Raw genomic sequence first — 20,266 nt, forward strand, 5'->3', positions numbered from 1 at the left:
ATATCCTGCAGTCTGTGCCTCGGGTCAGGGGCTGCATAGAATAGAATAGAATAGAATAGAATAGAATAGAATAGAACATCACACTAATTTGCTTATTGAATATGCTTATTCATTTAACACACTTATCGTACATAACTTCTGCATATGGAATTTATATGCATATTTCCAGTAACACTTTTCTTCAAATGTCTTGTGGGTTCACATGAGCAAATATATTTTCCTCAAATTCATATATATATTTATTTATTGCACCAATGCATAAATTACAGAAATGTGTAATTAAAGGCATAGTTCCCCCCAAAATTAAAATTCTGCAATCATTTACTCACACTCGCATTGTTCCAAACCTGTATGACTTTAAGCAGAATGTCAGTCACCATTCACTTCCAATGTGTGGAGGGTTGGAAAAAAATAAACAAAATAACAAATGTATCTACCTTTCCACCACTCTCAACCTTTCGTGCACAGAAAACAGAAAGTAATTTGGGTTTGGAACAACATAAATGTGAGCCAATTGTGTGTTTGTGTGAACTATCCGTTTAAGCATTAATCAAAAGTGAAAGATGCAGCGTTTTTAAACATTATAATGATTGCTCTATTCACAGAGGCAAGTTCAAATCCGGTCTGCTGAGAAAACGTTTACATTTATTTATTGATTTCTATTTTTATTTCTGCATCTATTTTAATATAATATTGTTTAACATATCCAACATTATTATTCACAAATGCAAAATTATTATTTGCACCAATGCAGAAATTACAATGTAGAATAGTTTAATATTTAAAGGGATAGTTCACCCAAAAGTGGGAATTCTGTCATCAATTACTCACCCTGATGTTGTTCCAAACCAATATGATTTCCTTTTTTAAATGGAACACAAAATGAGATGTTAGGCAGAATGTTCAGCCTCAGTCACCATTCACTAAATCATATCTATACCATTCTACCTTTTGTGTGTCATATAACAAAGACAATTATATTGGTTTAGAACAATATGAAGGTGAGTAAATGATGGAAAATTTGCATTTATGTGTAAAACTATCCTTTTTAGCATTAAGCAAACATGGAATTAATTGTTTGAAACCATTATAACATTGCTGTTTTCACAGAGGTGAGAAATTCACCTGTCTGCTCAGAAAACACTGATGATGTTCCACTTACTGTATTTATTCATTTCTATATTTATTTTCATCTAAAATGTATTATATTATGGACTAATAGCTCAGAGACAGAAAATGATATTAATTTTAACAGAGAATAGAACTAGCCTATGCTTACAAATATATGTGTTCATTCTAAATATGAAATGTAAAAGGCTGCATGCTCAGATGGATTTGAGCATATTTTGGGACATTACGGGAAGAGGATGTTGACAGTTGGAGATACAGGCCCATCTGCATACAAACATTCCTTAGGAAACATCAGCAGTTTACTTGCAGATTAAACAAAGCAATCTATTATTCTTATATCAATTTGTTGGGTTTTCACTTTATTGCACGTTATTGTCACAACTCGTGAGATAAACCATGACACAATGTGTCTGGTAAATATAGTCCAACGATGAATCATTCTGAATTTTGTGCTATTTCCTTAAGACCACATCACCCCAACGCTCCACATGACAGAGTCAAAAAGGTCAACTCTATGAAATGAAAACTACGGAGGAAAGAAATTGAAAATGTGAGAAATGACAACTCGTACCACGAAGCGGGACTGTTAGTGACTGCCTTGCAGTATCAAAATGAAATTCCCCAGCTGCCAGCTCTAATAGGGAGGGTCAACAGGTCAAAGTTCGCACAGCCCCTTATTGCTGTGTTACGTTGCAGTTTCAATTCCCAGTGGGCACTGTCGTAAGAGTGGAGGCGCACACTCACTTAGAGACGTGTCTTACATTCACATAATGGCAGGTCAGATTGTGCCATGGTGCAGTATTAGCCCATACATAATTAATCATGTAACCTTAATATACACTAGATAGAAGTTTTGATAGTACATTAAGGCACTTTTTTGATATTATTGAATATATAAATTGCATATCAAGCCTGGATTGTTTCAGTATTCTTTCACTGATATACATCATTGCACACCCAAAAGGGCCATTTTTCATTTTCACAAATGAATTAATCCAAGAATTCAAAATGTATCCACAGATAAAGGGGTGTGCACTGGATGGTGAACAATTGGCTTTGTCTAGAAACAGGCTGCTGTAATGACAAGTCCCACGGCTGTAGAGATGGGAAGGCAGTCTGATTAAGTGTGTGCGTGTGTGTCTTTTATACCATGGGGATAACTCCATCTTCAGTGGTTTCTACTGTATCTCTGCCCTGAACAGATTCGCAGTTACATTCTAAAGATGCTCGACGCCGCCCACATGCATAACTGAACCTTTAATCACGCAGAGGAAGCAAACAAACAGCCTCTTTAATGATATTCCTCAAAAGATGGAGATGAAAACAGCTGCTAGATTTATTTAATTCCTAAAAGCAGCATTTTATCTATTTTAAAGTGCAACACACATCAGACGTGCATTCCTCGAAATTGCCATGCAGCCTCTTTCGGGATGCATTACACTTAGAACTCTAAGAGGATCTTAGAATAATGCCCCAACAAACTCCCAAAATGTTCCGAAATATATCGAACAAAAAATACAGTGGGGTCCTAACGCCTGAGACTTCTAAAACAAATGCTCTATTTGGCGGTTTGTAATTTCATGCAAATGGTTTCATTAAAATAGGCACTATTTACAGTAAGTGAAAAGCTGAACATGCATTTCAGAACTGTCTACTTATTTTAATGATAACAAGCACTCGCGCTGGCATGGACTTCACAAGTTTGTGCAAAATCCGATTATCCTTGTTATGCAGCACTTGAAAATGATTGTCAGTTTCGGCCAAATTTCCAACCTAGAAATTGTGCAAAATTACACCCAAGCATAAAGATTGACATATTTTCTTTGTTGCCTCCTTGATCATGTTTTAAGGAAGCCACTGATTATAAAAATCTTGGTCTTTAAGCATAGTTTGCTTTGGGGTGAATTTTGTGTGACTTAAGAAAATAATGGCATTCTATGGGAAAATCTTGATTTTTTTAAGCACATTTTTCTTTTAGGTAATTATTAGCAAGATGTAACATTCAATATGCATTTTCCCCCCATGCACCAAAACTGTTGTTGGGTTAGGTCAGCCTGGTTTCATACAGTTCAGAATGTCATCTACTGTTAAGTGTAGTTTATTACCATTTTATAAAAATAAAAATGTTTTTATTGCTGTAAACAAACATTTGCAATTATACCATGTTAGGTCTCTCAGGGTTAAACATATACCTTCATTTAACATAGCTTTTTATTTTCCCAAAATAATAAAAAAAATAAACAGTTCTTTTCTAGATTTAAATGAAAAAAAAAAAAATCACAGATTTTTAATGAGCTCAATCCACACATTGTCTTGTCAATCAAACGATCATTGATGTTGGATGTGGCTTATTCCAATTTAGCACATTGATTTCTATAATGAAACACAAGAAAACAGCTCAGACATCAAGTTTAGTTGTGTGGTCTTCCGATTAAAGGGATTTCCACTGTTTCTGTGGTGTTGTAAAGCTGTATGCATGTAGTTTTGGCAGAAGCAGCTGTCATACGCAGTTTGAGACTTGACAATTTCTGGCAGATTTCACAGAGAGTAGGAAAAAGGCAAAGGATGTACAAAAGAAAATCTGCTCAAATGGAGAACACGAAGATCATTCTGATGTGTGAACTCTACATTATTAACAGACAGAAAGATGAAGATGCTGCCGTGAAAAAGAAGAAGAAAAAAATCAGAGAAAATGCTTAAAATAAGTGCTGTCAGCTCGGCACTGTGTACCGGGACCACAGAGGTGAAAAAAGCTGTGAGAAATTTCAGAGAGCTTTAAATTAAACCGTGAAATGCAACATCTGCGTTGAAAACCTTTTACCCCCAATTTCACATGTATTATTTTCTTCTTTATAAATGCACGTTTGTCTATGCATGTGTGGAACTTTTCAGAGAATGCAGGTGCTGAATTGCACCAGTCATTTGCACTGATTTAAAAATCTAAGGGAATGAACAACGACGTGATTGTGGTGAACACATCGCCTTCGTGGAGCGCCGTCCCAGTTTCCTGAGCTGCGAGGAAGAGGGTGTGTTGGAAACAGCATATGGAGGGCATGTTTGTTAGTACGCAGCTGATAAATGGATTAATTGGTTAGATTAGGCTGCCAAAGCTTTGATCACAGAGACCGCGCACTGAAATGTGTTTATTGTTTATTATGATTTTGTTCATTGAGCTGTAGCATGGGGTAAATATGTGATAAATAAAAATGATGCACTGGTGTATATTTGTACAGAAAATCATTGTGAAATGGTTAGGAAGGTGAAATACAGGCAGTAAATGAGATTTGCTTTCAAAGTGTGCTTCTTTGGAAATGGAGAACAAAAGACAAAGGTGGATGTTTCATTCATTGAAATCGCAATTCCATTGACTAATTGTGATCATAAACATAACTGAACTACTCACATAATTTAACATTTGCCACCTTAACTCTCACATTTACATTTTGGACACTTTAATAAAAAAATATGCTTGTGTCATCAACATTGTTTTTATGGGAGTATTTCGAAAAATAAAATAAAAAAAGAGGGTCTGCTCTGGTCAGGCACTTCAACTTTGTTCATTAAAACTTGTACATGATTATTTACACAATGGCAAGAAATTGAAAGGATGCCAAACAGGATTAAAATAAAGATCTAAAGTTATCCACTGGCCAGAGCCAGATTGAGAGGTGGCTTACAAGAGGGTGTCAACTTAGTTAATGTTCATATTTATAAATATAGAAAATGTTTTATATTATAGGCCTACTGATTTATGTAATTTCATCAAATAAAATTGACTGTTTCAGACGTGAGAGGATTCCAGAAATCTATTGCTATTACTTGATATGTGTGTTGTTGTTGTTTCCCAGCAAAATGATGTCACTTCCTAGAGGATGATGTCATTAAGGAAATGTATTTTGTTAGATATGTGAAAAGACTCATGGAAAGTGAGAGAGGAATAGGACGCTCTATAAACTGATTACTAATTAAAAACAATATTCCCAAGAAAACATGTTTTGTTTGAACACAATGTGATTTTGTTCCATCTTTTATCCAGTATATTACATACATTAATGATGGGGACATATATATTTACTGCATGACCTCACAGATAAAATAACTGACTAACTCTAAGAGCTATCTTTCGTTTGTCCCAAAATGATTAGCATTATTTAACGATAGGTTCTAATGCCCCAGTATAGAGACGGGAACACCATACTGTAAAAAGGCACCGTCCTTCGGATGAGATGTTAAACCGAGGTTCTGACTCTCTGTGGTCATTAAAAATCCCAGGACACTTCTCGTAAAGCGTAGGGGTGTAACCCCGGTGTCCTGGCCAAATTCCCCCCATTGGCCCCTATCTATCATGGCCTTGTATTAATCTCCATCCCTGAATTGGCTACATCACTCTACTCTCTCCTCCCCACCAATAGCTGGTGTTTGGTGGGCGTTCTGGTGCACTATGGCTGCCGTCGCATCATCCCTATGCTATTTAAAGCGCTTTGAGTGCCTAGAAAAGTGCTATATATAAATGTAAGGAATTCTTCTTCTTCTTATTATTATTATTATAAAAACATGTACACCAACATCTTATTTAAAGGAATATAACAGGTTAAGCTCAATCGAAGGCATGAATGTTGAAGCAAAAATCATGGGTACAGTGAGGGACTTACAATGGAAGTGAATGGGGCGGTCTGTAAATGTTAAAATACTCACTGTTTCAAACATATAGCAACAAGACGTAAACAATATGTGTGTTAACATGATTTTAGTATGATCAAATCACTTAATAACCCTTTCTGTGTGAAGCTATATCCAATGTTACAATTTTGTTGATGATGTAGACATATCTCTGTAAACTCTGTAATTCCACAAAAACAACAATTTAAACCACTTTTATAATACACAAGTTTTAACAGCTTTTTATACAATTATAAGCTTTACATTACTGCCTTTATCCCTCCAAATAATTGGCCCCATTCACTTCCATTATAGGTGCATCGCTGTATATCCTCAAATTTAGCTTTTTTAAAAGAAAAGAAGGGACAGGTCGAAATTAATTTTTATGGTAATTTACAATATGCCAAAAATGCTGCCGACTGAGCTCAACTTGTAATGAACCCGGAATATTCCTTTAAGTGCCGTCAGTCTGAGAGCATATGCGAAATCCTTAAGTAGACTAACACTTTTTTCACACCCTTGGGTAGATTTGACTTCTGGGCCTCTTAGTTTTGCCCTGTAAATGCTTATTTCTGACAAAAATCATTACCCCAAACTGTCAACACAGCAGTTATTTTGGAGGAAACTAAATGCTTTCTGGCCTACTTCACATCCAGGTGTTTTCCAGCATTTACTCTGCCTGCAGTTTATACTTCAAGCTAATCAGCAAACATCTAGCAACACGTTCAGCCCATTTTGGCTGCTGGAGGTAAGTAGAAAGGCGTGAATTGAATCTGCGCTTCGTGTGAATCGACAGAGCTGTCTCTGCCTGCAAAGTTTCTTATCAAGTAGAACAGCATGCGTCTTAATTCTCTTTACCTTTCCGCGGTTCCCCAGGGGACATGCTGCAAGTTCGCCCCTCTTTGACTCGGATTTGATTTAACCTTTAAAGCAAGGTGCGCCGCTTCCTCTGTAAACATCTTCCAACGTATTTACCACGACTGCTGCGTAGATACAAACAAGACAGAGGAGCTGTGAACTTGGCATGCATTATTAATCATAATATGCTTTATTTTCTTTATCAGGAGGGTGAGAGGAGATAAAACGTAAGCATTAGTTGCTTTTGCACCCTTCCTGCATGACACACGTGGGCTTCCGTTTCTTTTGTTCCCTTCAGTCATAGCTAGTCTTCTGACATGCAGCCTGGCGTTAAACAGAGAGAGAGAGGCCTGTTTTTTATGTATGTGAGTGTGTGTGTACGTGCTTTTACACTTCCAGCATTTCAACTGTTAGCGGCGTCTGGCTCCTGACTGACAGGTCGACACGGCAGTGCTACTTTACATGCTTTCATGGCATCATGTATGTTGTGCGGGTCTTTGGGGAATGCTTTGAGCGCCTGGAGAGCTTCGAGCACTGTCAAGGCTCACTAGAGCCACAGAGGTGATCCAGGCTAAGTAAAGAACCTTAAAATACACCGGAATCAGTTGTGCTATTGTTTTTTCACAGAAGGGAAAGAGGTCTCACTGAGGTCTACGTCCCCAGGAGAGCGTGCGATGCTAAAAGATGTGGCTTTTCGAAAATAAAAGCACATTTGTACATGATTTGATGTGTGTTTGTTTCAATGCGGAAGCTATTTCTACATGGTTTGTGACAGATCAACAAACACAATAGATAATCTAATAAAACTATTGAAATAGTATGGCGTTATTTGGAACCTATCACACAAAACATGAATTATGGAGCTCACAAAACCTGTCAAGAACACGTCCCCCTTCATACTTAAAATAAAAAGAAAGATCTAAGCAATTATAATTTGCTCTAAGGAAAACTGTATTTTTAGGACCATTAAGGACCACTTTTGCATTGTGACTTTATTTGAATGACAATTAAGCATTACTTTAATGCATTATAAAGCAAAGATATATAGTTTAAATTGTCAAATTTAACCAGCAAAATGTATGCTGATTTAAATAAAAATATTGTTTTAATATAATACAGTATAAGAAATTTCCTTTTTGGGACTCGGGATAAAATATGACTTGTTTTATTGAAATTAACCCTCTTAACCATTCATTTCTATATCTTTTTTATACTGCTCTGGCATTGACATCATGCTATGTCACATAAATATTTGATAAAGGTGTTAGGCTCACTATATGATTGCTTTCCCCCTGCAAAGGTTTCATGATGTAGAACAAAAGACAACCTGGGCTATTGTTTTATATTTTGCTAGCTTTGTTCTTTAAAATGATCCTCAGAATAATTAAGGGGTTTCAGCATACTGAGAGAATATTATTTTTGTGGTCTGATTTCTATATTTCACAGTTGTTCAGGCCTCTGCATTCCACGTTTTCTTCTGAAGATGAATAAAACATATTGGCTAAAGGTTACACATTACAAAATCTCTCTCTGCAATGGGATATTGATTCTTTTAAAATTAAATAAATAAATAAACATGCAATCCTCGGAATCCCTCCTAGATCATCTATTTATGAAAGCAATTTAACAAATGCCAAGACACCAGTCCTCAAACGCATATTAAAAGTCTGTGAGAGCATTGTCAGGCGTGATAGTAAATGGACAGATCTTAAGATTTAGGACAAAGAGCTTCCATGAGAGTTTGAATGAGGCAACCGCAAGGACACAATGAATCAGTGCCCCACATTCATGTCTGTGAGACTCTCTTTAACAGATATAACACAGACACCTCCACAGGTCTTTATTCTTTGCTACAATGTGCAGGTTTGAGTCCATTCATAAACAGGAAACATCAAAAGATTAGGCTGAAAGATGTAGATATCTAAAAGGGGCAAAATGGTCATATACTGTATACACACAGGTCAACCGTGTGGCGCATTTACATTTCCCGCTCGCTTTAAACGCATTCATCACGTTACGCCCTTTATTGATGAGGGTTTTGATAATGTGCCGTTATCTAGCAAAGTATCTTTAAGTGAGTGCAGAGGTAGCAAATTTGATTCATTAAAGGAGCATAAAATTGTGTCTTTGTGCATGACCTTTTGTTCAGCATCTTTGGAGAATTCTGTTACTAAAGAGAGCAGTTTTTTTGAGAGGAGAGAGGAAAGGCTCCACGAGTATTAGGTTCCCATTGGGAACAATGCCGACAGGTTCACTTTGCAGTGCATGGGTGTAACTTAGCCTAGAATATTGTGGATCAAAGCCTCATAAACAAAGTAGGTGGAAATGGTGTAAGAGTATATGAGATCGAGAAAATAACACAGTCATGAAAGAAACGGGCCTAAAACTTCAGGAAGCGGAAAATGTGTCACTGCTACGTGTTGGCCTTTGGACTCTTTAAGAGAGAATTCTTAACAAGAAACAGAAAAATCTAGTTTTTACATGATTCTTAGGTCTTAAGAAGGGTCTGCTTACAACAAAAGCTCCTTATCTTTCTGTTTTGATGACCCAAACAATGGTTATGTTCAGAATATTATGCAAACATGTTATTTTTACTACTTCTGCAATATATATATATATTTATATATACACACACAGTAACCGGTATGCAATATTTCAGAAAATATCTGTATAACATAATACATTTGCCAAAATAAAAGAGCTTGAGGCAAATCATTCCCCCAGCCCCCCGTTAGAGCCTATGCCCCAATATATAATGATCCGTATAAAATTCAATGCTGTGTAAGAAAAATAGTAAACATGATATCAGTGGCGGCTGCTGGTCTTTCAAAGAGGGGAAGCTCATTTTCGGCCTACATTATAAACGTATTTACCCTATTTTTTGCACTAAATCAATCTTAGGTGTTGATCTGCCCTGCTGTTTAATTCTAATTTTTTCCTCGTAAGGAAGACTTTCAAATGGCTTCGCCAAAATCAGGTCGACAATATTAGCACCATCTGCCATCGTGCGCAGTTTCACCCGTACGACGCTAGCCTAGCCTACTGTATGAATGAACGAACGAACGAACGAACGAACGAATGAACGCTCTAAAACAAAATATATTAAACTTTGTAAAACTGAAACAAGGAATGTGGTGTATAATTGTGTGAAATGTATTATGCAAATTGACTAGCAATTTCGCCAAACAAATATAAAGAAATAGGTTGCAGCAGTTTGTCTTTCGACTACACTTGAGAAATCCGCGATGGGACTGAGCGCGAAATAGCTTCAGTGACTTCTTATAGTACAGATTCAGCTGTCAATCAAAAGGAGATGCAGTCTTTCGACAGATCCTCCAATCATCACGCGGAAGCCCGGAGTCCGGGCCAGCCCACTCCTCATTCACCCCCAGAGACGCTGAGCGTCCGTGGGCGGGACATAATCGCAGCATTTATCCAATGACCGTCTATTTTCGGAGCACTGAAAATAACTGTTCAGAGCAGCCCCATTGAAGTCAATGGACGCTCGGCTTCAACAGGGAAATGCACTGACGCTACGGGAATGTATGAGAAGTAAATCGAGTCAGCCGACCTGCTATATGTAATGTAGCTGATTCTGAACGAACTCGTCTTCGAGATGAACGTGTTCTAACGCATTTTTAGTCAATAAATTGTTTACACAATAGTACATATTTGACCATTATTTTTTTGACATTATAGGGGAAGCTGAGCTTCCCTTGCAGTCTTAAAGAAATCCCCACTGCATGATATATTAAATAAAATATGTTGTTTGCAAAATGTAATTTTTGGATTTTATTACGTGGGTCTCTGGAATACTTGATTCTGATTGTTCAATGGCGCCATCTAGCGGTCTGTGATCTCTGAGTAACAACCGTACATCTGGGAATTAAGATGTATCAGACCGGTCATCTGGGTATTGCGAGTCATCTTTCCTGCTACCTGTAAGTTAATAAAATAATTTCAACCCTAATCAATGCTTCATTCATTTACATGTTTAGCAAACAGTCTTGTTATAAGCTGGATAATGAGCCGTCAGATGGTCATTTTCACAAATTAAAAGCCAGGTGGAATTCAGCTGTTCAGCAATTTATTTCTTCTCACATAATTACATAATTTCTATGTAAAAAATCCATATAATGTCCATTTATTATTTTGTATTATTATTTTGCGATAACAACTGGCTTACATTATCCCTTACTTATATTGTCGAATCAAATAAAAAATTGTCACATATATAAATACAAATATTTTACCACATGTTTTCTTTCTGTCCACTACTGGAGGGAGTATTGTTAGATGTATTAGCCTGAATAAATTTTTTTTCAATTCAACTGAAATCTATTATAGTAGGAAACAGAACAAAACACCAATAATGTCAGATTTGGTAAATGCTTACTTTTTCCGCAAGACCCCCTATATCTCCTTGCGGCCCCCTCTGGGGGTCCCCACCCAGACCCCAGTTTGAAAAGCTGTTGTATAGCTACTGTGCATTTTGGCAAATGTATACAGGTATTCTATGGGAAACTTTGAACTGTATGGGCTGTATACCTCACATAGTAAGAGTAGTATGATAGCATGCTTTCACTTAATGAAAAACTAGTATTTAGTATGCAGTAACTAGCAAGGCATTCTGAACACAGCCAATGTTTCTATCATCATTAATGCATGTATAATGAACAAAGCAGCTAGTCAGCAAGTTTGACCGCTTGATTGGTTTTTCTCTCTGCTGACAAATGAAAGAGGACTGGAAATTTCCTCTGCATGTGCACACCGTGTACTATGACCCCACGGATCTGTACAATAAACCCATAATAGCCCTTTGTCTCCCTAAGGAAAACACACCAGCAACCTGGGCCACTTATGGAGAAAAAAGCAGGAGCGGGCCTACGCAGTGGCAGGTCATATGGAGAGCAGAGGGAGTGGAAGAGAAAAATAATAATTCATCTATGAGGGCAATCACACCGACATCTAAACAAACAGATATGCACCTGTCACAAGCGCTCGATGGGAATTCAAGAAGACCCCACATTCATATCCACTGCCAAACTGCAGTTGTCAGGCTTGACCGGTATGATCTCCTCATCTTGCACCTCAGCATCTCATTACTGTCCTTATGAAATGCTATTATGGGCCGCACTTGATCTCCAAATAAGAATTTTGAAGATGAGTTGTTGTTTTCCACGTCCTCTCTCCTCGCGACCTCTTTTATTAGCAGCTAAGCTCTTTACACTTGTAGCATATTGCAGTAGGTTATAGGACTAAGCTTTATTGTCCTACATTATTGAAAATCTAGGCTCTGAGAGCCGGCCCCAAGAGGTCAAGCTTTGTCTGAAGGCTGCCTCTCATTTCTCCACCGACAAAAGCTAACACTCGGGGAGGGTGAGGAAGATTGAGCTGGTAATATTCTTAAATCCATCTTGGTTGACTTAGCACAAACTTCGGCCCGTCCCCACGGCTCCTTCTGAGCTGAGGTAATTCCTTTATAACTTACAGGGGCAGAAACAATGGCTTATGAATACACGGTCACTGTGCCACTATTATAAGTCTCCTCTTGTCGGAGAAGTTTGTTTTATGAGCTGGGCCACAGCTTGAAGAAGTCATATCTGTGAAAAGAGCTGCTCGTGTCAAAACGAGTATTAAAACTTCACATCTGAGGGGAATAGATGATTAAAAGTCGTTGCTCCGCATGGAAAAAGCATCAATACCTGATGCTGGTGTTTTTCTTATTAACCAGAGCCACTATCGAGAAGATACATCTCCATTAGGCAATATGTTAAACAAAATATATATATTTAGTAGCATGTAGCCTATAGGCTATATACATTGACAGGTGTATTGCACAACTTGTTATACATGTTGATTAAATAAACATTTTTGATATTGGTAAAGTGCCAGGTACGTTTCAAGTGCATTATCATACATCTCTGTATAGCAGTTTCTGAAATATTGAAAAGATTTTGTTGGTAACTATTCCGGTACATGTGCTTTGAATAATTGACTGACCCAAGTCTCCCTGTGTGACACTGCCACCTTGTGTGCACTTTTAGGAAGAGCGGACATTGTCCCATATATTGATTTTTAAAGTCTGAATGTGCCTCTCAAACTCAGAAAATACAGAATACAAAAATATTTACTCAAATTAGACTTTATATACATTCCTGCATTGTTATTTTTAAAGGATACATTTAGATTAAATCCATAAACACATTGAAATGTTTTCCAAAATGTTTTTATAGTGTTAATAAAACAATAAAAATACAAAAAGTTGCTTAATTAAGTGATAATTATGAGATGCAAATTTGTAATTGAGATAAAGACTCATTATTTTGAGATGTTTATCTTAATTTTTACCTCATTATGGCAATCATAATATAGATTTTTTTTTATCTCATAATTGAATTTTGACTATTCTCTTAATTGTGACTTCACATCTCATAAAGGGTCTCATTTGATTTAGAATCTCATAATACTGATGTTTACTCTCATAATAATGACTATTACAGAACAATGACTTTTTATAACAAAATTATTAATCTCAAAATTCTGAATTTGTATCTCATAATGACTTGCCATAGCACAATTTGCTTTTCTTTGAATGTTGCAGAAATGGGCTTCCATACAAAACATACTGATTAGGATAAAACAAAACACTGTCAGGGTTTTTACCCATCTAAAAAATGTCCTTATATTTAAATGAGGTTGAAATTAGTACATTTTTACTATGGTACAGAATCTATACAAACCAAATGAAGAACGCATCATCATAAACCATGGAGACTTCACAAGAACGCAGTTAAAAAAATCCAAATATACACTTGGATTAACATGCATTATAGATAAAAATTCTGTTTGTATTTTTTAGAAAAATAGTGTATAAAATTACTCATTTAGTTGCATTGACTTTGTTTACATTAGAATTACAGGGTTATTTATTTATAAATTATTATGTATATAGTGCTAAGCAGCGCATTCAAAATGTGTCTACACATTTAACTGCAGTGTGATCCAAACCATCATTAATTGCTATTCTTATAACTGGATTGCGCTTGGTATTGTAAACTGCATTTTGCTACAAAACAAAACAGTACTACAAGTGAGGTGAGTTTGAAATCTATGAAAGGCACAACGTATGCGGAAAAACCCACACAGCACAAATAAAGTGCAGACTGCTTCTCCAGTTTCATTGCATCGCCTTTTGTCTTCCCGTTCATTCAGTCAATTCATTTTTTTCTCCAGGAGTCATCGGCCCGGCAGATCAATACCTCATGATATGGTTTATATGGCCCTGCCAGAGGAGAGAGAAAGAGAGAAACATTGATGTGACAGGTCAGTTTCACTCAACACACAATGCATTGTATGTACAATGATCATTAACCCTTCATAAATTGATATTCATTAATGCTGAGTGTTCCCGTGTCTTAGGCAAAGCAGAGTGGTTAGATCAGCCGGCAGGTACCGTGGCCTGCGGGAAAACCATTCAAAATGTGCATTTCTTTATCATCATGAATAAATATTGATTTGCAGGAAGTACAACATTTCCTAAGGCAATTAGACTGCTTATATTAACATTGTCCGGTGTGTATGAAAATGCTGTAGGTAGGAATCATGTGTTTGTGTTGCACAAAGACATTTTTGATAAATCGCTCATATAAAAAGTGACATTATCCACATTATTCTTAGCTTTGTCTGAACTTATAAATTGGGAAATATTAAAGTCAACATGACAAGACATTTGACTTCCATAATGTGATGCATTTCCGAAACAGGATATTCAACGAGACAAAATATGTAGGGCGGGCCTTGATCTTATCAGGATTGATTGGAAAATGAAAAGTGTGGGTTCCAGAACAGAGTTTCAGTTGACATTCATTGTATGGAAAGCAGAAGCTCAGACATTCTGCCAAACATCTCATTATTTTGTGTTTCCCGCAAGGAACATGATATGAGGGTGAGAAAATGATAACATTTTTAGGTGATCTATTCTTTGGGCAGTGTGAACAGCCCTTAACATTGAGCATGTAATGGAAAACAAAATACTACATTACTCACAGGTTCACCAGCCATACACCTGGGGCAACCCTGTCCTGCACCACGTCCTGGGGCTGCTAACACCTGCTGACAAGTCCAAACACATACAGTTTAAAGTTTTGCTAAAAGATATTTAAAGGGGTTATGTCATGAGGAATCAGATTTTCCTTGATATTTTGACAAATAAGAGTTTTATTTTCTACTATGAAAACATACTGTACATTTCAGAACTCAAATCTTAATCCCCAATGCAATAAAAGCATTTATTGAAACCAAGTTGCCAAAGTGCTTTGTTCTCTACTTCCGTAATATTGTGATGTCACACAGGGTAGTCATTAATTCATGACTGCCTCTACAGCAACAACATCAACCTGCCCACTGGGGGATTGGTTTGTACTCTGAGAGGGAGAGAGAGAGAGAGAGAGAGAGAGAGAAACAGGCTGCCCATCTGCGCTATTTTTAATTGTTGATGTAAGTAAACACACACTAGATGGACATCGTTGACAGTTTTGATGCATTTCCAGCAATATGCATGTCCGTGCAGGATATTACAGCGTGGATTGCTTGTGAACCAGTCATGAAACGATTCAAGCTTTGCAAAGGAATTGTTATTGAAGGATGGGGAAGTTAATACACTTGGACCGGATCTAAAATGTAAGTAAACAGTTCCATTCATGAATATTTTATGGTGCTGACACACTGTTTACATCGGGCGCATCTGTTGACGCGGCGCAACAGCTTGAGGCTGTCTACACCGGGCGCATCAACACAAAGTTTCTAAACCGTTTATTTGTGTTGTTGGCAGTAGTAGCACCAGCGGGAGCAGCACAAAATGGAAAGGGTCAACTGTTTACTGTATGCGTAATGCAGGACAGCATGCCGCAACAGACCATGGTAGACAGCAACATTGATTATAATGGGTTCCATTGCTTTTGATGCGACGCTCGTGTCCGTTGTAGACAGGGTGTGTGTTAACAATTGTGCTTGGAATGAACAGTTTTATATATTCTGATGCAATTTGTTGGATACGTGTTATCTGTAAACTCTGAAATTTTGTTTTATAAATGTTGAGATCTTGTGGAGTTTGTTCATTTTCTTCAGAATGAGTTTCAAATATGGCTAAATTTGAGGGGCTGCACATTGTTAACCAATCAGAACAGTGGGTGTTTACATTGATGTTTAAAGGTGGAGCTGAGGCCAAAACTGAGAATGAAAAAACGAACGAAAATGATAATGTATTACTAAATTATGACTGTTTTGACTTTACTAACATTATCAGTGGACCTCACGGAAGATAATAAAACTATATAAAAAAACAAAAAGAGCATTTCATGACCCCTTTAAGTAAGCAAGCTGGAAGACTAAAACAGATGTTATAAATACCCTGTTTTCCTTTTGTATGAAATGTTTTCTTATATTATTATACAGCTCGATTGTCATTGCTCAATGGCGCCATCTAGCTGTCTGATATTGCCCAGTAACAACCGCACCTTCACATTTCAAACTGATCATCTGGGTATTGGAAGCCATCTCTTCTGCTTCTCTGATCACTGTGTGATCTCTATAAGCTAATAAAATAATTTCAACTCAAATCAAAGTTTCATCTGCATTTTAATTACATATTTGGCAAATAGTCTTGTAATAAGAGGCATAATGAGCAGTTAGTTGATGAGCACATCAACAGAGCGCATTCGCGTTGGGGTCCTAATCTCCCTGACAGGGTTTATTTTGCAATAACAACTGGCTGACTGTACATTAACCCTTACTTAAGAACTCAAACAGCACTAAGATTGTATTAGTAGTAAATTATTACTTTCTATGGGCTTTACAAGCCAATCAGTGCAATAAAACAGAACATCTAATAGACTATGACCTTTAACCTCTGCATTCCACATGCACCATTAACACAATAACATCAGATAAGAGTAATAGGTATGTTCCTCATGACACTGTAAACAAGAGGAGGAAAATAAGAGAGAGTCTTAGTTAAAAATCCCTACAGGAATATTTAATTTGTCATAATTTGCAACCAATACTATCGGATCCTAATGGGATCGGATCATAATGGATAAACAAATTCTTACAGGATATTTTTAAATACTCTTTGAGTCCTACCGGATGTTCTTAATCTTTAACCTACTTATATTGCATTGGAATTATGGGCTACCAGAAAGGAGTTACAGGGGTTTTAAAATCATTTTTATAACTGGAATATTCCAGGTTCAAAAGAAGTTAAGCTCAATTGACAGCATTTGTGGTATTATGTTGATAATCACAAAATTAATTTGGACTCGTCCCTCCTTTTCTTTAAAAAAGCAAAAATCTGGGTTACAGTGAGACACTTACAATGGATGTCAATGGAGCCAATTTTTGAGGCTTTAAAGGCAGAAAATGTATAATAATTTTATGGTTGTTTTAGGGTTTACAGCGTTACGACACACTAAAAAGATTTTACCCCGGCCACTAATTGCAGGGTTAGTGATTCGATTCCCGACCCACACGACTCCATATGCCGAAGTGTCCTTGGGCAAGACATTGAACCCCAAGTTGCTCCCAATGGCAGGCTAGCGCCTTGCATGGCAGCTCTGCCGTCATTGGTGTATGAGTGCGAATGGGTGAATGAGTCACAGTGTAAAGCGCTTTGAATACCGTTAAGGTTAAAAAGGCGCTATATAAGTGCAGACCATTTACCATTTACACTAAAATCAAGTTTACACATATATTGTTTACATCTGGTAGCAATACTTTTACAATGAAAGTATTTTTATCGTTTATAGATTGTCCCCATTCACTTCCACTGTAAGTGCCTCATTGTATTAAACCCTGATATAAATATTACTTTAATGCCTTACAATGTCCTATTGGGAGCTACAGTATGTGTCACAAAAAAAAAAATACAAATAAAATGTGACTAGGGAGAAAATGCACAAACATCCAAGATCATATACCATGCTAGGGACATGGCCATTGCCACCGTGTCCATTTTGGGGGCTGTGATTTGGGGGATCCCAAGTGTCCATTGGAGTGTCCATCACTGCACCATATTCAACCTGGTCACAGCCTCCCAGTCTACTACACAACCTTTTCTGTGAAATTCAGAAAGAGTAACATGATACCAATTAGAGCAATTGATACCAATGCAGCTGCTGTGCCATTATGCAATGCATGTGCACAGGGAAAATAGCTCACTGTTTCCATAAATCCAAAACAGACGACTATTTCCAGAGGTGATCATACAGCTGGGTGTTTAATATGTTCTAATAACAACTATTGTTAAAAGGGCAATAGTTCATGCACATGCCACAGAGTGCCAAACTGAGTTTTGATAAGTCAATGCAATAAAACATACACTATATTAATACATACTTGACCTGCATAAAACATGATGTGATGTTAGATATAGGAAACAACATTAAGCCTTACCGACTCAGTGTGCCACTGTTCCAATTCTCCACTGCGCCTTCTCTTGTTCTGCATGGGACTTATGCAATCCATTGATTTATTCAAGAGAAATAAAGTATTGCTTTATCTATACAGCTTGCATTTAATTGAAAACACCTGAAGAATGAATGTAACCCACCACAATACCGTAATAGATCAGTATGCAATGTCAAAAAAACGCATTGAGAGGCTCCATCCAGGGGCTCTTTAATCCATCTATATTCGAGGATTTATTATAAAATGTAAAGTTAAAAAATAAATAAATAAAGTGCATTTTAAAAGTGAAAACAGCATTGATCGTCCGCTCCAGTCCCATGCGATTCTTTCATTCCCTGGTTATAATTCCGTATTGTATTTCCTGTACTGTTCAAGATACATGACATACTGTTAATCCAGCCAATCAATGAACATTACAGTCTAATGGAGGCGGGACTTCAGTGAATACAGCCTTATCATTGGACACACTAGTATAGGCGCGAATGAGTGGGCCAATAATGTGACGTCTAAAAATATATGCCTTCTTCATTCATTATTGAACCACACTACAGTTGTCCGCATTCAAAAGTGACTGGAAACATTAGGAGTGTAATTGTTTTCATTGCTATACATTTTTTTTTTTAACAACTATAACTTCAATCATGTAAAAGGACTACAGTTGTGCATTTTGAGTGGGTTTTGGGGTATTTAGACCTAATAATTTTTTTATTTACTAATTTATATTTACCTTAGTGATCTTGAACTTGACATTAAAAATTGACCTTTTTGTTAATATTTTCTCAAACACTGAACCAATCCTCATAAATCATATTCTGTTTGAAAGCTTAAAGTCTCAAGAATCAAACTGTGGTGTCCATGTTTAAAAATATAAAATGTATGAAATCCAGATGAAATTCCAAGTATAAGCAATAGGTGGCTACAGAGGGCTACTTATTCATCCCTTGTTGAGGATTATTTCTAGATTTTGTCAAGTTCTGCATTCAGGTATTAAGCATTATCAAAGACTACTTTTGTCAACGTTTAGCATTTTGTTTGGTTTGTTTGAGTTTTTTTTTTTTTTTTTTTTTTTTTTTTGCAATAATGCCTTATTATTACTACTACAGTTAACCCTGAACATGGTGTTACAAAGACAGAACATATATAGAGAAAGTATTGTATCATTTATTTCAAACATTAAAAGTAATTCAATATAAATGTCAAGTAAATGAACATGAATGTGTAGTGATAATTAAAACAGAAGAATTTACATTTTCAATGGCAAACTTAGCATTCTAAAACTCTATAGTCCTTCTATGTAAAGAAAATCAATGAAGCTAACAGCAATAAAGAACAGCTACAAAGTACAAACTAATTCATAAAAATAACCAACAACCATTAAATAACAGCATTATTAACAGCATGATACCTGCTTCCAAAAATGAAAAATGACCTGAAATAAACAAGTAATAACCGTATTTATGAATGTGAATGTGAATATGAATGTGTGCGTGCACGTTTTCAGAATTGTAGATGTGTTATGGTCTAACCAATTTATTTTGGTGAGTGCATGTTCTGCATTGTGGCTGATTGTTTTTTTTTTTTGTTGACAAATTTCAAAAGAAATAATTTGTTTTATAGTCTGATCAGTTAGGCTTTGTGTGTGTGTGTGTGTGTGTGTGTGTGTGTGTGTGTGTGTGTGTGTGTGTGTGTGTGTGATGTTTGGTAGTCTCACCCCTTCATGTCTGTGTGTTTTTTCTGCATTATGGCTGTTTTTTTAAATTTATATAATTAATTATGCAACAAAAAACAAACAAACAAATCAGTGTTTCCCATTCATTTCCTATGGTGGTCACTTTTGACTGGGAACAGTACAAGTGTGACTTTTTTTCTACCTCTTAGAATGATCAAATCAACTTTTTTGTGTGTGTGTTCAGATATGAAATGGACGAAAACTCACCAAGCCTTGTACCGTCAAATAAAGGAAACCAGTTTCATTGTAGAAACAAAATTGATTTCAGTAAAAAATGAAGGAACAGTGCATAAGGATTAAAAGTATGAATATAACACTGAGGGATTGTTGTGAAATGTGATAGTTCATGTTATTTATTTGTGTGTCCCCGCAAACATCCATTCTATATACACGTAATTATATGTAGGCCCATAAAAACTTTTC

General features: G+C 36.5%; 1 protein-coding gene and 1 long non-coding RNA gene across 7 annotated transcripts in view; one reads left to right on the forward strand and one right to left on the reverse strand.

Moving 5' to 3' along the window:
• The window catches only part of LOC127633476 (uncharacterized), a 19,537-nt gene extending 5,513 nt beyond the window's left edge, over positions 1-14,024 (forward strand). The window contains exons 2-4 of the long non-coding RNA XR_007969217.1: positions 6,447-6,538; positions 11,481-11,716; positions 13,885-14,024. This is a non-coding gene — a long non-coding RNA (uncharacterized LOC127633476). The remainder of the gene's footprint in view (positions 1-6,446; positions 6,539-11,480; positions 11,717-13,884) is intronic.
• On the reverse strand, positions 12,897-18,454 carry LOC127633475 (uncharacterized protein C10orf143-like). 6 transcript variants are annotated; one of them, XR_007969215.1, is made up of 5 exons: positions 18,257-18,454; positions 18,100-18,147; positions 17,625-17,762; positions 14,698-14,763; positions 12,897-13,933 (listed from the first exon to the last, which is right to left on the reverse strand). XR_007969215.1 is itself a non-coding variant. In XM_052112621.1 (4 exons), the coding sequence occupies exons 1-4, from the start codon at positions 18,169-18,171 to the stop codon at positions 13,904-13,906; spliced, it is 303 nt and encodes a 100-aa protein (XP_051968581.1). In that variant the 5' UTR covers positions 18,172-18,454; the 3' UTR covers positions 12,897-13,903. The 6 variants fall into 6 exon arrangements, 4 of the variants coding, with proteins under 4 accessions (XP_051968581.1, XP_051968579.1, XP_051968578.1 ...); XR_007969216.1 differs by having other exon boundaries at positions 18,100-18,157; XM_052112621.1 differs by having other exon boundaries at positions 14,698-14,760; positions 18,100-18,454.
• Positions 18,455-20,266: the final 1,812 nt, after the last annotated feature.

Source organism: Xyrauchen texanus, chromosome 40 (assembly GCF_025860055.1).
Source record: "Xyrauchen texanus isolate HMW12.3.18 chromosome 40, RBS_HiC_50CHRs, whole genome shotgun sequence".
NCBI lineage: Eukaryota > Metazoa > Chordata > Actinopteri > Cypriniformes > Catostomidae > Xyrauchen > Xyrauchen texanus.

Coding starts and splice junctions, on each gene's coding strand:
- LOC127633475 (XM_052112617.1), bottom strand. CDS start 18,171: ATGGATTGCATAAGTCCCATGCAGAACAAGAGAAGGCGCAGTGGAGAA. Junction 17,763..18,099: donor AACAGTGGCACACTGAGTCG/GTAAGGCTTAAT, acceptor TGAATTTCACAG/AAAAGGTTGTGTAGTAGACT. Junction 14,764..17,624: donor ATGGCCATGTCCCTAGCATG/GTATATGATCTT, acceptor TGGACTTGTCAG/CAGGTGTTAGCAGCCCCAGG.